This window comes from Lutra lutra, chromosome X (assembly GCF_902655055.1).
Source record: "Lutra lutra chromosome X, mLutLut1.2, whole genome shotgun sequence".
In the NCBI taxonomy this organism is placed as follows: domain Eukaryota; kingdom Metazoa; phylum Chordata; class Mammalia; order Carnivora; family Mustelidae; genus Lutra; species Lutra lutra.
In genome coordinates, this window is record NC_062296.1 from 46,588,023 (window position 1) to 46,603,065 (window position 15,043).

At 36.1% G+C, this 15,043-nt stretch overlaps 1 protein-coding gene across 1 annotated transcript in view; it reads right to left on the reverse strand.

Moving 5' to 3' along the window:
• Window positions 1-633: 633 nt before the first annotated feature.
• Window positions 634-15,043, reverse strand: part of CYSLTR1 (cysteinyl leukotriene receptor 1) — a 38,765-nt gene continuing 24,355 nt past the window's right edge. The window contains exons 2-3 of the mRNA XM_047716872.1: window positions 6,610-6,690; window positions 634-3,093 (exon numbers count right to left, since the gene is read on the reverse strand). Coding sequence (XP_047572828.1) covers window positions 2,044-3,066 — 1,023 coding nt within the window. The 5' untranslated portion in view covers window positions 3,067-3,093; window positions 6,610-6,690 and the 3' untranslated portion in view covers window positions 634-2,043. The remainder of the gene's footprint in view (window positions 3,094-6,609; window positions 6,691-15,043) is intronic.

The following is a 15,043-nucleotide window of genomic DNA, read 5'->3' on the forward strand; positions in this document are numbered from 1 at the left end:
TCTAAATCTTTCAAAATTTAGAATCGATGTTGTAAATATGAATCAGTATATTTAAGTAACAAAACCATTTATAAGTACTTTAGAATTAAAGGTAAAACTTTAACATATGAATGTTAATATACATATGTATGTTATGATCACATTTGAGTTTCAAAAATGCCCTGTAAAAAAAAGGCAAGACAAGTGTTTTTATTACCATTTTACAAATGAGGAAGTTGAAAATCAGAATTCATGTCACTTGCTTAAAGTTACACCACTAGTAAGTACTAGAGACCAGATTAGCAATCAGGTCTTCTGCTTCCAATTTAGTGCTCTTCCATCACACTATACTTACTGAATAGCAGAAAGCTAAGAACACGAGAAATGAAGACTGAATGTTTTGGTAGATATTATGTTTGATCTTCACCTCAAACAGGGAAAAAATGGTATAGGATAAAAGTGTAGATACTGGGACGCCTGGGTGGCTCAGTTGGTTGGACGACTGCCTTCGGCTCAGGTCATGATCCTGGAGTCCCGGGATCGAGTCCCGCATCGGGCTCCCGGCTCCGCGGGGAGTCCGCTTCTCTCTCTGACCTTCTCCTCGCTCATGCTCTCTCTCTCTCAAATAAATAAATAAATAAAATCTTTAAAAAAAAGTGTAGATAATGCCAAATCTCAGGTATTTTAAAAATAAATGGATACCAGTTAGATATACTATGCCTTAGAGTTCCTCTTTCTTTTTGTTTTGAATGTTTTCCTAAGGGGTTGTGACATTAGAAGTGAAATAGAAATAACATACACATGGAAGATTCAGATAGAATCCTTTCATAGCTTTCTTCACCATTATCATTTATTTTCTCTGAGGTAATGTGCCTTTTGAAACACAGAATGAAGGAACAGACCACATTTCAGCAAAAGCTTGCCCATGAATATTATATTTCAGCCTTAATCAAGTTGGTATGTTTAAAGAACAAAGCTTCCACTGTAATATAAAACCCGATGTAAACATCTCCTTGATATTTCTATCTACTTGCCAATAGAGAAGAAAAAGTACAAAATAATAATAAAACTTGTAATTAACTTCCATGCATAAGTGCATGTCATAGAGCAAAATCTCTGATATAGTTACATAAATATAAGTACTTCCTAAACAACGTATAGTATCAACACTCAAATTTTATTAAAAAACCCACTGTAGGTAGTTTTGATCCCAATAAGCCTGTAGAAAAATAAAACCCTTTCCGTCTTCTTTAGATAAATTTTAAATTGCTTCTGTTCCTATATGGGACTGTCAGTTGTTTGGTTCTTAAGGAAGAATTGTAGGGAGAAAATTCCCTGTAAGAACTTCATAAGCAACAAAAACTCCATCATTCTCTTTTGAGGGCCTGGGTCAGGAACAGAAGGAAACTGGACACAAACTAGCTTTTGACCAAATTTATATTCCTCAGTTTCCAGGTTGCACATTGCATGGAGTCTTTAGGGCCATTTGGCTGCATATTAGGGTGTTCTAGCACTTGCATATTCTGTTTTGGAAGAAATGGCCCTACTTTGCCTAGTCATTCAATACTACAAAGAAAGAGGGTGACAGGACATTTTATGTAACTCCTGGATCATTCCAGTTCTCATCTAACGGCACGCATGCAAAGGAATATGTTAGAGTGATTGGGGACTAATTGCTAATTTTGTATCTTAAAGGACTAGTTCTTAAAGGACTAGTTCTTAAAGGACTAGTTCTTATCCTTTGTGAAGCTTTTATTTGAGGAAGAAAACTTAGGTCTCAGTACCATTTTTTACAATGCCAAGACAAAAATGTTCTTCACCTTTCAGTGAATGATCAAAAAACTACTTATAATTTAGTTAATAGTTGTGGACTGAATTTTTAAAACTTAAAATATCCTTAGGACCTCTAACAATGTGGATTCATAAATGAGATATATTTATAGGCATACATGCAGTTAAGTACTTATAAATTATTAATGGAAATACTCATATTTTGTAGATAATTTGAGGTAATATTTGTTTGGGAAACTTTTTTCAATGATTTTCATTGGAAATGGGTTTAAATTATTCTCTACATGTTTCTTCTCCTTTTTCTGGCAAAGAGCCCTTTTTCTTGGTTACATAAGTCACACTGGACAAGGAATGCTTTCTAAATGTAGAAAGTCTTCTCCTAAAACTCCCCCCTGAAAAGAAATATAAGAGAGGGTCAAAGCAACAATTTGATGCAGCCAGAGACAAGGTTATGACCACTGACTTTTGCATTCTAAGAACAGAATCACAAGGTTTAGTTTCATTGTGTAAAAAATGAAGGTGGATGGTGCGTTGAATATGATATGGCATGAAGCTAATCAAAAAGGCAGCTGTCACAACTATGATCATTCCTACAGCTTTTTTGCGGCTTGATAGATTTTTCTTCAGTGAATTTTTAAGTAAGGTTAAAATGATCATTGTGTAACAGACAATTATAATAACAAAAGGAATGATAAATCCAACAAACAATGACACATAATGCAAGACCAAAACATAATTTTTAGCTTGATTGTCCTGTGGAGGCTCAAAGCACTTGGTATTGTTTTTGTCATCTTTGTAAGTTTTGGACATAAGAAATGGAGAACTGGTCAAAATCACAAAAATCCAAATGCCAACACATACAAACCTGGCTTTCTTCTGTGTAATCAAATTAATGTTCTGGACTGGAAAAACAATTGCAATACACCGGAAAAAGCTCATGGCTGTCATAAAGAAGATACTACAATAGAGGTTGACATACAAGGCATAGGTGCTGAGACGGCACAAAAAGTCACCAAAAAGCCAAATGCCTTTGTGAACATAATAGACTACACGGAGAGGCAGTGTACACACACACAGTAGATCTGCTACTGCTAAATTAATCATGTATACTTGGAAAGCTGACTTCTTGTGATATGTTTTTATGAGGACATAGAGCACAAAGCTATTTCCAAAGAAACCCACAACAGAGATCATAGAGTACAAGGTGGAATACACTTGATTGCGGAAGTCATCAATAGTGTCATTGCACGTGTTGTTATTGGCAGAAGATAATGTCAGATTCCCGACTCCATCCATGTTTCTCTAGGACTGTCTCCTTGGTACCTAAAAAATATATATATACTATATGTATATATAGGATATATATATATCCTTGTCAATTTTTATTAGACAATAAATTACAGGGCTTATTAAGATTTCATTTTATAGGGGCGCCTGGGTGGCTCAGTGGGTTAAAGCCTCTGCCTTCGGCTCAGGTCATGGTCCCAGGGTCCCAGGGTCCTGGGATCGAGCCCCATATCGGGCTCTCTGCTCAGCAGGGAGCCTGCTTCCTCCTCTCTCTCTGCCTGCCACTCTGCCTACTTGTGATCTCTGTCTGTCAAAAAAATAAAATCTTAAAAAAAAAAGATTTCATTTTATATTGTCATTATATATACTTTTTGACCATGGCAGGAAGCAGAGATGGTGGGGCAATAAAGAGGGATTCAGCAGCACCTTGCTTCCAGGAGAAGGTTTTGGGTCCTATAGGCATCAAGAAAACTCTTTTTCCCTCCTTTCCCACCCAAGTTTGTTTAATGGACTTCCTTCTAATCTTCAAAACCTAGCCAGGATAACTCTGCTTTTCTTTTAATTCATATTACTCTTGTGCTATTCTGTAAATCTTCCTTTTTAATTGAGTTTTTCTATTAGATAAAATCTTTAATGATAGTCATTTTTCATAAATATAAATATCCATATATCCATCCTTTATCTATCTACAGCTATCTATCTATCATCATCTATCTATTGGAAGAGCATTGAATTTTCTTGGAGAATAAAATCTAGGTGAAAATACTCAGTTCCCAGAGGAACTTGGGTGGCTCAGTGGGTTAAAGCCTCTGCCTTCAGCTCAGGTCATGATCCCAGGGTCCTGGGATTGAGCCCCACATTGTGCTTTCTGCTCAGCAGGAAGCCTGCTTCCTCCTCTCTCTCTGCCTGCCTGTCTGCCTACTTGTGATCTCTGTCTGTCAAATAAATAAATAAAATCTTAAAGAAAAAAAAAAGAAAATACTTGGTTTCTTCAAGAAAAGGGCTTCCTAGGTAACATCTGCTGGTTGATGCTCATTTAATTGTTTTAATGAGGGAAAACTCCAAAGAGGTAAAAAAAACATTTAAAAAAAATCTGCACCATAAGTTAAGGCCCTGAGCAAAGATGTAACATAACTAGTTAAAATATACTTTCTGGGTATGGATATTGTTGCAGCTGTTTATTCTTGCTCTCTTCCTAGACTCACTCTCAAAGCCATACTATTCAATGATGCATGGTCATTTCTTTCATACCAAGAGTTTGTTACTTGGTATAGGTTAGTTAAGCTATATCAAGACAGTCAATTAAGGCATTAAACAAGCTCTGATCAGATAGCTCTAGGCCTAGGGATGAGACAATGTGAAAATAACTTCTAGTGTTCCTCCAGATTCTTTAATTCTTTAAGAAAGTGGGAGCAACTCATCAATATAGAATATGGTGGATAACCTTTTCTTTTTGGGGATAATCTTTGATTAAAGTCTGATTTCTTGGCCTTTTACACAGTTCTTTCTCCCTAGTAAAAGAAAGTTGGGGTTTGTAAGGTGGCAAGACTGCTTGAACATGCAAGAACTCCCAACAATGGAGGGGATTGATCTTGTCTCTGAATTAGAAGTAATGAAACGAACAGCTATAGGAATGGTTGTGGGTGGGATATAACTTCCAGGTTTACTACTGCTAACAACTTAGCTAATTGTTTCATTTTTTCCTTTAATTGAAAAATGTCATAATTTTTCACCAAGAACTATTGGTATATGACAAAAAATTGAGGATGAATCATTCTGAGGGTGGATATCTAAGGTCCAAGAGATAAATGAGTTGACTATTCCCAAATTATGCATTATTTCTCAGTTTGCTTTCCAGTTACCTGCCTCTGTCACCATTGGTTCCCTGAACTCAGGTGCAATTGTGGAAAAGAGGGAAACTGCCTAAACTTAAGTCTTTCCCGGTTAGCCTTATTGCTAGGTTTTCCACAAATTGTGCAGTTATGATGAGGCCCTAGATGGCGCGGTTGAGATTTTTTTTGCTATACCTTTCGAGAACTACACTTGAAAGGTGTTAGATTAATTACCATCTGTCTTTCCTATCACAATCAATCCCTACAACATCTTTCTAAAAGCTCTAGATAAATTGTCCATATACTGGGGCTTCTTCCAACTATATCATATTCTGTTCTAAAAACTTCAGTGGTCCCTGAGGGCTTTCAGGATAAAATCCAAATAAAATAAAATCCAAATAAAACCCAAACTTCTATGCTCTCTATAGTCTAGTTTCAACTAAATTTTCCTAGCTTCTCTCTCACTTTTCTTCTTTGCACACCCTATAATTCAATGAAACAACTATTTTACTATGCTAGGGACATGTGCTACATGTTTTCTCACCTGTCTTTTTTTCATGCCATTTCTTTTGCCTAAAATACTCTTTCCACCATCTAGGTATATGCACAAACTCGAATCACACCCTTTTTGGGTGAAAAGACTTTAAGACTTTCCTCATTCTCCTTCCAAAGTAATTTCTATCATTTTCCCTTCTAGAGAACTCTAAATTTCTCTTTCAGATCAATGATTTGTATGTATATGTTATCTTCCCTTATAGACTATCTGGTTGATATATAAGAAGGCATGTCACACAAGGCTAAGACATACGTACTTTGATCATAAGTGTTCAACAAATGCTAATTGACTGAATGAGTGAATGAATAAATGAATGATGAACAAGTTTGTCATTTTAAATTATTATTTATAATTCAAAACCACTTAGAGTTATCTTTGCATTCCAGTATCATTTAAAATCTTTCCAACCTCAGAGCCTAAAGTTGCTTCTTAAGGTATTAAGGAAGGAACTAAATCGTAATGCTAACTGTAAGATTGAAAAACACTCATATCTTGACACAGAATAATCATTTATTTGTTTTTGTGTTAAATATTATAAATTTGACATTCCAGATCTTTGAATGAAAGATGCCAAATAAAACTGATAAATTAATGGACAGCAGATGGTCATTAGTCCCATTAATACATTTTCCAGTCCTTACAGACCAAAATAAACTTTCCTAGTAATGTTGGTATCTTAGGTTTAATTGTTTATTTATAACTAAGTCAAATCAATGACTAGTATCAGGTCATAAAAAGAAAATTGTAGAACTTTCAAACAAGTAATGACTCATAGAAGGATAGAGATCATGTAGTCTTAGCCACTCATTTCACAAATTATGGCTTTGCTTATCTTAAACAGCATTTAATTTATTTTTATAGAATTTACTGTGATCCCCAAATAATGAGACCCACACTATATGAATTCAGAGATACCTAATTCCTATCCCTGCCTTCAAGCAGCTCAAAGTCTGGGTGGGGGGTGATAACTCAGAAGTATGGAAAACTTAAAATACAGTATGGTAAGAACTATCTTATAACAAAGAAAATGGGCTATTAATTGGTCAATATAAACAAACAATAAACACAAAATTAATTTTTTTGTGCAGATGACAAAGGAATTTACTTTGTTAAGATAATTTGCAAGTTGAAGAAACAAGATTGATTTAGAAAGTGGAACCATACCTCTTTCTGACACTGCAGTGCCTTTCACGAATTTTCCTAGTTAGTGGTCAGTGCTTCTTATGATGTAATTTCAGATGAAGCCTAAAATGAAATCACATGATTGAAAAGAAAGTCAGTGACCTTAGGAGTCCAGAAGGGTTATGGGAACTTAGTGGCCTTAAGTACAGATCCAGGGTGTGTCATGGGACATCACAGGTTTACTGACAGATTTAGGTCTAGTTATTTGATTCCTTCCATGCCTCTTTCTTTCTTCTACTATCATTTTTACATCCCCAGGGGATGGGGGTGGAACTTTGAGTATGGACCAGGGCTGATCACAAATTTTTGTTGCTGTGTGCAGGAAGCTTCTTTATCTAAAGATGAACCCAGGATTATAAAAATACTCTCCTCTCTATGAAACCATGATATTTCCCCTATTTTCTCTTCTAAAATGTTTGTTATTAAGTTCAAAGGGGAAATAATTTGGAAGTTCATATACAAGGATCTGGTTTTTTAGGAAAAAGCATTAGAACATTAAAAATATCAAATATATCTATCTGGAATGGCTTATGGACAGTTTTTCTTGAAGGAATTATAGATTAGAAGACCTTGGGCCCTTCTCCCTAAAATCTCACAGTATCAGTTATTGTTTATATCATTAATTTGGCATATTTATATGCCTTCAGAAATCAACTGTTTTACAGTTTGTATTGTTAAATTTTCATGAGTATATGCTTCTCTTCAATTAAACTATATCAGAAAATCTAACGAAGTGTAACAAATCTCCAAGAAATAAACAAATAAGGGCTTTTGTGAAATGGTAGCAACCTGAACAACCCTCCCCCCCCATTTATATTTCCCTATGGCAATTTTCATCCCTGAATGCGGGCACCACATAGGCTGGCCACTTTTCATTTATCTGTGGCCTAAGTACCAAAAAAGAAATATCTTTCAGTTTATCCTTAGCGAGTATCAACACACCAGACTTTTCTAAAGGAACTCTGCTGAAAAAAAAAAAAAAGAAATCAAATGGAAAATAAAGGAAATTAAAAATATAAAACGGAGACAAGTTTTAAAAGTAGGAATACAAACCTACAGCTCTAATATTGCTGTTTGAATCCACTCTGTATTCAAATATTCAATTTTTTAGATCCTCTCCAATTTATTTTCCTTTTCTGAATTTCCCTTCTTCTCCCAATAAGGAATTGTTATAGGTAACTTACTACTAGCAGTCTGGGTGAAGTATGGGCTGCAGGTGAGGAACTAGTCAAACTGAGTTGGCTTTTTATTTTTTTACTTAGTCAATAAATTTTCTTTTTTATTTAGCTTGTCCTAGATATCTGTAATCAATAAAGGTATACTGACTGAATATTGAATGAAAAAATTCTGAGCCTAAAATTATATGATTTCACTCATTTATGGAGAAAATTAACTTTACTCTGTCACAATTTTGTGTTTAGTCAAAGCTTATATTTTTTCCTAGTGTGGAAAGAGAAAGAAAGTTTGTGAGCTTCTAAGACCCATCTACGAGAAGTGTAGTTTTACCAGACTAATGTACTAGTTATCTATATTCATGGTAGTTGTACAATTATAGTTTAGTTCACGGTACATGCACAAGAGATTACATGCCACATTGTCTGGGCAACAGTGTTTCCTCAAATTTGGGATTCTGACATATCTTCTATTATTATTATTATTATTATTATTATTTTTTTTTTTAGAAATTCTGAGCTTTGAATATAGCAGGCACTCAATACTTTCACTCTTTGCCTTTTTTTTTCCTAGTTTCCTCAAGGACTCTTGTCTCTGGCAGTAGCTTCTGCTAAAATTGGATTCTACCATTCTTATCTGGGTGATTGGGTGGGTAGACATCAGGCCAATAAGTGAAAGTATGGATATACAATTTTTGATTTTAATTATTTAGTTTAGGTTTTATTTAGATATTTTTTGGGGGTCACCTTAAATCCATGAGTGTGTGTGTGTGTGTGTGTGTGTGTGTGTGTGTGTATTCTTTCTTCAGGCTTTAGCCTCCAATGAACCTATAACCTGGTCAAGCAAGCTCCAGTGAATGAGGGAAGTAAGAGATTCAGAAATAATCTGACAATACAAGGTCCCAATTCACATACGATACTCTTTATTGTTGCTGCACTGGAACTACCTATAAACAAGAATGACTTATACATTTTGTACTAAGTGTGGTCTGGGTAGAGCTGGGGATCTACCTACCTAGGCTGGTGTCTTCTATTAAGTGAAGGTAGTAATAGTATTTCTTCTTTTATTTCTGCTCAAGCAAAAAGCCATTCCTCTTCCTCTCAATCCAATTTAGTACGTTTCTCCATTGATGTCCTGCAGTGTTTTGTTTGTACTATTCTTGCTAATTTTCATTTATTGTTTTGTGTCATAGTCATAATTCCCACCCCAATTCCACTAGACTTTAAAGAGCAATAACCAAGTCTTATTCTTTCTGTATTTCATGCTGTGCACAGTTCAGTGTGTTTTAAATATCAGTTGGTTTGAATTAATCAATTTTCTATAAACTTTTAGTGATGTTTTACCAAAATCAGAGGGAATCCTTGCATGAAGAAAGACAATGAACATGGTGGAAAGTTTGTAGGATTGATAGGCCCAAGACCTGGATCATACCTCAGGCTATCGTGGATGATTAATTGTGCAATCTTGACTAAATTACTTCCTCCCTACGATCTCTTCACTTATCTGCATTCCAATAGGTTTATATTATATATCTCTGAATTTCCTTTCAGTTTGCCATTCTAGAAATCTATCATTTTCCTTGGTTTAAATTTTGGTATCATTTTCCTTGGTTTAAAGGAATTTTTTTCCTTGTTTAATCTTAGGAACAAAAGGAGCAAGTAAGATGGGAGATCTATGGCTTTAGTGAAGAAGAACATGGACAAAAGCCTGGTTTTTAAATAATATTTTCAATAATGCAAATAATGTTTACAAGCTTAATTTAAGACTAGTAGGTGTTCCCTGAGTTTTAGGTGAACATCTGAGAGATATACCCCATCCCTCTTTGATTATATTAGCTGTTCTCAGGATACAAATTTGGCCAGGCCTCTAAAGGCAACACAGAAGTTCTAGCTTTGACAGTGGTTTCTAAACTAAGTGCTAATCTTATGATGTAAAGTCGTCCCACTTTCTAGGACATTTTTCTCACTGGCCTTACCCCTTTTGGTATATAATAACAAGTTACAACATCTCTTTTTCTGGCAGTATTATCACCATTCTTTAGATCTTCTAACAGAGAAACTTCTAAAGTCATCTTTGTTGTTTCCTTTTTGTCATCTTTTCTATGAGATGCCCCTCGTGCTTGATCATATGGTGTTAGGGTTGCAGGACCAACAATACATCCATCCATATCTCGGCTAATACATGACATCTATCCTGCAAAGCATCTAACAAGCCTTAATTTCTTTTAAATGACTATCTGATACTACATTTTACTCTTTGTTTTCTTCATTCTCTTTCATTACTGGTACTATTTCTTCACTTCTGGCTCTCCTTACCTCATACATAGATGACATAATTACCTACTTTCTACATGTACCTTGTATTTTAGCCATCCTGAACTGTTTGTAATTCCTGGAGAGGTTTCTCATACCCTATTAATTTCAGGCCTTTTTGCCTCAAAATCATCTTACACATTACTGCCACACTGGTCATTCTTTAAAAAAAAATTAAAATTATTCTTCACACCAGTCATTCTTTAACCTTTGGTTGCACTTGTCTTTTGGCTGCTCAAGAGCCTACAATGACTATAATAAAATCCCAGCCTTATATTTCAGGCAACCTCTTCCACAATCTAACCTTAGTCTCCTATCCAACCTTCCGTTTTACAGAGAAAGATAACAATGACAGAAGCCAAAGAAGTATTAGTAGTTGGTAAAAGAAAAAAAATCCACTATTAAGTACTAAGGAGAGCCTAGGGCTGTCAGAAGGAGAGCCCTGAAATAAACTGTGGGGTCTTTTTGGATGTATAGTTTTTTCAAACTAAGATGTGATGCAGAATGAAAGTGACAGCCTAATTATTGAAATAGTGACTCTTGGCCAGACTTGGATCAGGGACAAGGTTATCCTGACATGCAAGTTTAAAATTCTGATTGTTTTGACAGGCATGTTCCTTGAGTGTAGTATAGGGAGCCACCAAATTAAGCCAATATCCCTGCTCTTCAGATCAGTGATTTTTTTCTCCTGGAAATTATGCTTATAGTACCAAGGTTTAAGTTGTTTTTAATGTTATCCTGTCATCATTTCCACGTATCCATGGTTTTTACCCAACTCCTTCCCCCCAGGCCCACCTCCAGCCCTGCACTACTTGAACCATATTTTGAGCAATGAAACATCTATTTTGACCTTGTTATTGATCCAATCTAAACAAATAATAAACCTTTTTTTTTACTTTTAAGTAATATCTTTGGAGATAATCAAGTATACTTGATATCTCTAATAATCCTAATCAGGGGAGATGCCAGGGCCAACTTTGATCAACAGAATGACAGGTAGGAGTTTGTGTTCTGGCCTTTGGACTCTAAAATGGTCTTATGAGATGATCTTACTTCTGAAATTTGGCTCCCAAAAGACTGTGAGAAAATTTTTAATAGTTATATTAATCTAAATTTGGGGACTTTACACTATGACTGTATTTTGTTGGACTAAAGCAAATTACAAATCATCTTACTTGGGAAAAGGACTCTCTTACTGGGGTTATTAAGTGCCCAAAAGACCAAAATAATCTGCATAAGGAGAGAGATATACATTCTATAAGGAACAGGAATATAATGTGGAAATTTACACCGAGTCTACTATGTTTTCCAAAATATAGGAAGAAAGTGAAATAATTCAAAATTAGAGGGAAAGGAACATGATTGATTTTAAGATAAGTTGGTTTTAAAAAATGTATGTTTTTGAGAAAGGTAGATGTAGGTTATGGTGTTGAGGGGTAGCAGAAAATTTCTTCAGTTTATATCATGGATAAGCAAGAGGACTACAGTTGTTTAAAATACCCCAAACTCCACAAGGAGGTTATAAACTCACTTTATTTTAAAGTTTAGAATTTGAGGGGTGCCTGGTGGCTTAGTTGGTTAAACATCTAGCTTCAGCTCAAGTCATGATCCCAGGGTCCTGGAATTGAGCCCCACATTGGGCTCCTTGCTCAGTGGAGAGCCTGCTTTTCTATCCCCCTGCCTGCCACTCCCCCTGCTCGTGCACCTTCTGTCTCTGTCAAATAAATAAATAAAATCTAAAAAAAAATAAAGTTTGGAATTTGAAGAAATGTCCAATTAGAAAATATTTTTAATTTTAAAAATTAAAAACAATCTTAGGAAGAATGTGGTCATTGATTTTAAATGTTTCCAAAAGATGAAAGAGAATGAAATTCATAAAATGGTGATTGGATTTGGTAATTAGGAGGCCAGTGGTGACCTCAGAGAATAGATTTACAATAGAATACTGAGTTTGGAAAAAATATACGAGGGTTAAAACTTTTAATCGGACTTTTTGGTCTCCATTTAGATAACCATTATCAATAAAAAGAGAAAAAGTATGAACGAAGATATATTAGTTTTCTATTGATGTATAACAAATTATCATAAACTTAAAACAACACCAACTTATTTTCTCTTAGTTACCATGGTTTAGGAGTTCAGGTATGAGTTATCTGGGTCTTCTGCTTAGGGTCTTACACAACAGCAATCAAGTTGTCAGCCAGAACTCTGACCTCACTGGAGGCTAAGGATCCTTTTCCAAGATCACTGGTTGTTGGCAGAATTCATTCCTTGTTTTTGTATGATTAAGCCCTGTTTTCTTGCTGACTATTGACCCGGAACCACTCTCAGCTCCTAGAGGTCACCCTCAGGCCCATGACACATAACCCCCTTCTCTCACAACATGGTTATTTGATTTGCTTTCTTCCAGGATATCAGGAGAGTGATCTCTCTGTTCAATTCTTTCTGAATTCATTCTATTAACTTAAGGTCTTTTGTGGGAGCTGGGGGCTGGTCTTCTTTTGAAGTGCTCACCTGATTAAATAGTGCCACCCAGGACAACTTCTTGTTTGGTTAACTGAAAGCCAACTGATTGGTACTCTAACACATGAATGAAATACCCTCATATTTGTAGTCCCATCCATACTCAAGGGGAGTTGATTTTATAGAGTTGTTCACGAGGGAGAAAGAATCCTGGAGCCATCTTTAAATTCCACCTTCCAAAGAAGAAATGTCTAGGAGGGATTTTCTAGGGAGGAAAGTGTTGTCCAAAGGCAAGCTAGAAAAATCTACAAAGAGTAGCAGCAATAGAAATGTGGGTTTATACATAGAAATGCAAGGATAATTGGTTAAAGTTCTTCAAGTGGGTGTTCATTTCTTCTCAGACACCTTTTTTCCTGCTAAGGTGGGAGTGAAACAGTTGTAGTCGGCATATAAATGCTCTAACAGAAAAAGATGATCAGAAATCTTTGCCTAGAGTCCAGGTGAAGTCTCCTGGTTAACTTAGAGGAAAAGCTAGGAATGAAACTGAAAGCTTCCAGATAAAGGCAAGATTTTTCAATATGGAAAGAAGCTCTTTTAAAAAGGCACAAAATGCCATTAAAGAAACTCAATGGGGAAATAAATCATCCAGTTGTTCAATATTGGGTAGCCTTTAGTGTGGAGGAACAGACTATGCCTTACTTCCATAAATGTTACAGAACAGTAATGCAGTTACATTTTTCTCAGGAATGTATACATTTTTGAGACTCTGGCTAGTACATCCCTAGGTATCTACTCTTAGTTAATAGAGTGAAATGGAAATGGTCTATGACTATGCAATGGCAGATGAAAACTTAAATAAATTTAATTTAATTGAGCAAAACTCTTCTGTTTTAATTATTTGATTAATGGCTTATTGTTTGTCATGAATAGAATAAAATGAAATGTCTATTGAGTCTTGTCTAAATTACCTCAAACTATTAAATATTCAGCTAAACTTACTGAGGTTGAACAAAAATTTTTTAAGGATAAGGTTGGAAACTGAATCTCTAACTTCTGTATTTCTATATCTATAAAGATTGGTAAAAATACAAGATCAATTTGTAGTAAATACTAAATGAGGAGCAGAAAGGTAGCAGCTGAGTAGGAGGGCCCTAGGTTTGCCTCGTCCCACAAACACAACTAGATAGTTCTCAAATCATCTTAAATACTCCAGAAATTGACTTGAAGATAGACAGAAAAAAGCCAGAAAGGGGGAGAGGAAACATCATATTGAAGAAGGTAGGAAGTGCTGAGAGGTGGTTTAAGGACGAAATAGACTGTGGGTGTTGTGGAGGAGACGGGCCATGGTCCTTGGAGAAGGGCAAGAAAGAGATGAACACACAAGGAAATGTGCAAGGAAAAATTTCCCCCAAAGCCATTGGTGTGGAAAACGAGAGGGGCTGAATTTCATGAGTTCTTACAACCAGTAGGGCTTAAAGCCTAGAATTTAAATGGTCAGCATGCTTGGCTGGGATAGAGCCCTGAAAGCACTGCACTGCTCCTGCAGAGAAGACAGGCAAACAACTGGCAGACAGGGTGGAAACAGCAATCTAAAGAGCGCAAAGAGCACTTGGGGCATGCAGTGGAGAGATTATTTTTTCTTTTCAGAGCACCTCATTGAGATGCAGCATTCATGGAGACACCTCTCAGGGAAAAAGTTGCTGGCTGGCAACATTTCCCTCCCTCACCCCTCAGCATAAACACAGAGCCACCTACAGCAAATAGCACAGCACTGACACTGGCTGCCTAAATTGCTTACACTAAGCCCCACTCCCCTGTGCTCTTGTGGAACTGCCCTTCTTGGTCACTCTTTCCCCAGTCCCAGTGTGGCAGGTACCTCCACCGGAAGACTAGCACAAATCCCTCCTCACACCATTTTACAGACCAGGGAATTTTGCAAGGCTTCAGTTCCAATAGAGGTGGTGACAAGTCTCATTGCATAAGCAGACAAGAGCACATTTAGCTAAAATTTTCCACAAAGGCCAGGGACCAAACACTGCCCACAGCAGTCAAGGAAAACCTCTGCAGATGACAGGCTTGGAATTTAGAGAAGCCAGAACAGAACAGCAGAGAACACACAACACACACTGGAGGTACTTCCTGAAGCACCAGGCCCTGGGCACTATATGATCTTTTCTTCATAAGGCCATTACTTTCAGGAGCAGGAGATAAAACCGTTTTTTCTAACATAAAGAAGAAAGCAGAGACTGAGACAAAATGTGCAGACAGAGGAATTTATCCCAAAAGACAGAACAAGATAAGGCCACTGCCAGAGACCTAAGTGAAACAAATATAAGTAAAATGTCTGATGGAGAACTTAAACAATGATCATAAGGTTACTCACTGGGCTTGAGAAAAGAAGACATAAGGGATACCTTTACCATAGAGATAAAAGAGTCCAAAAAGAATCAAAGAGATGAAGAATGTAA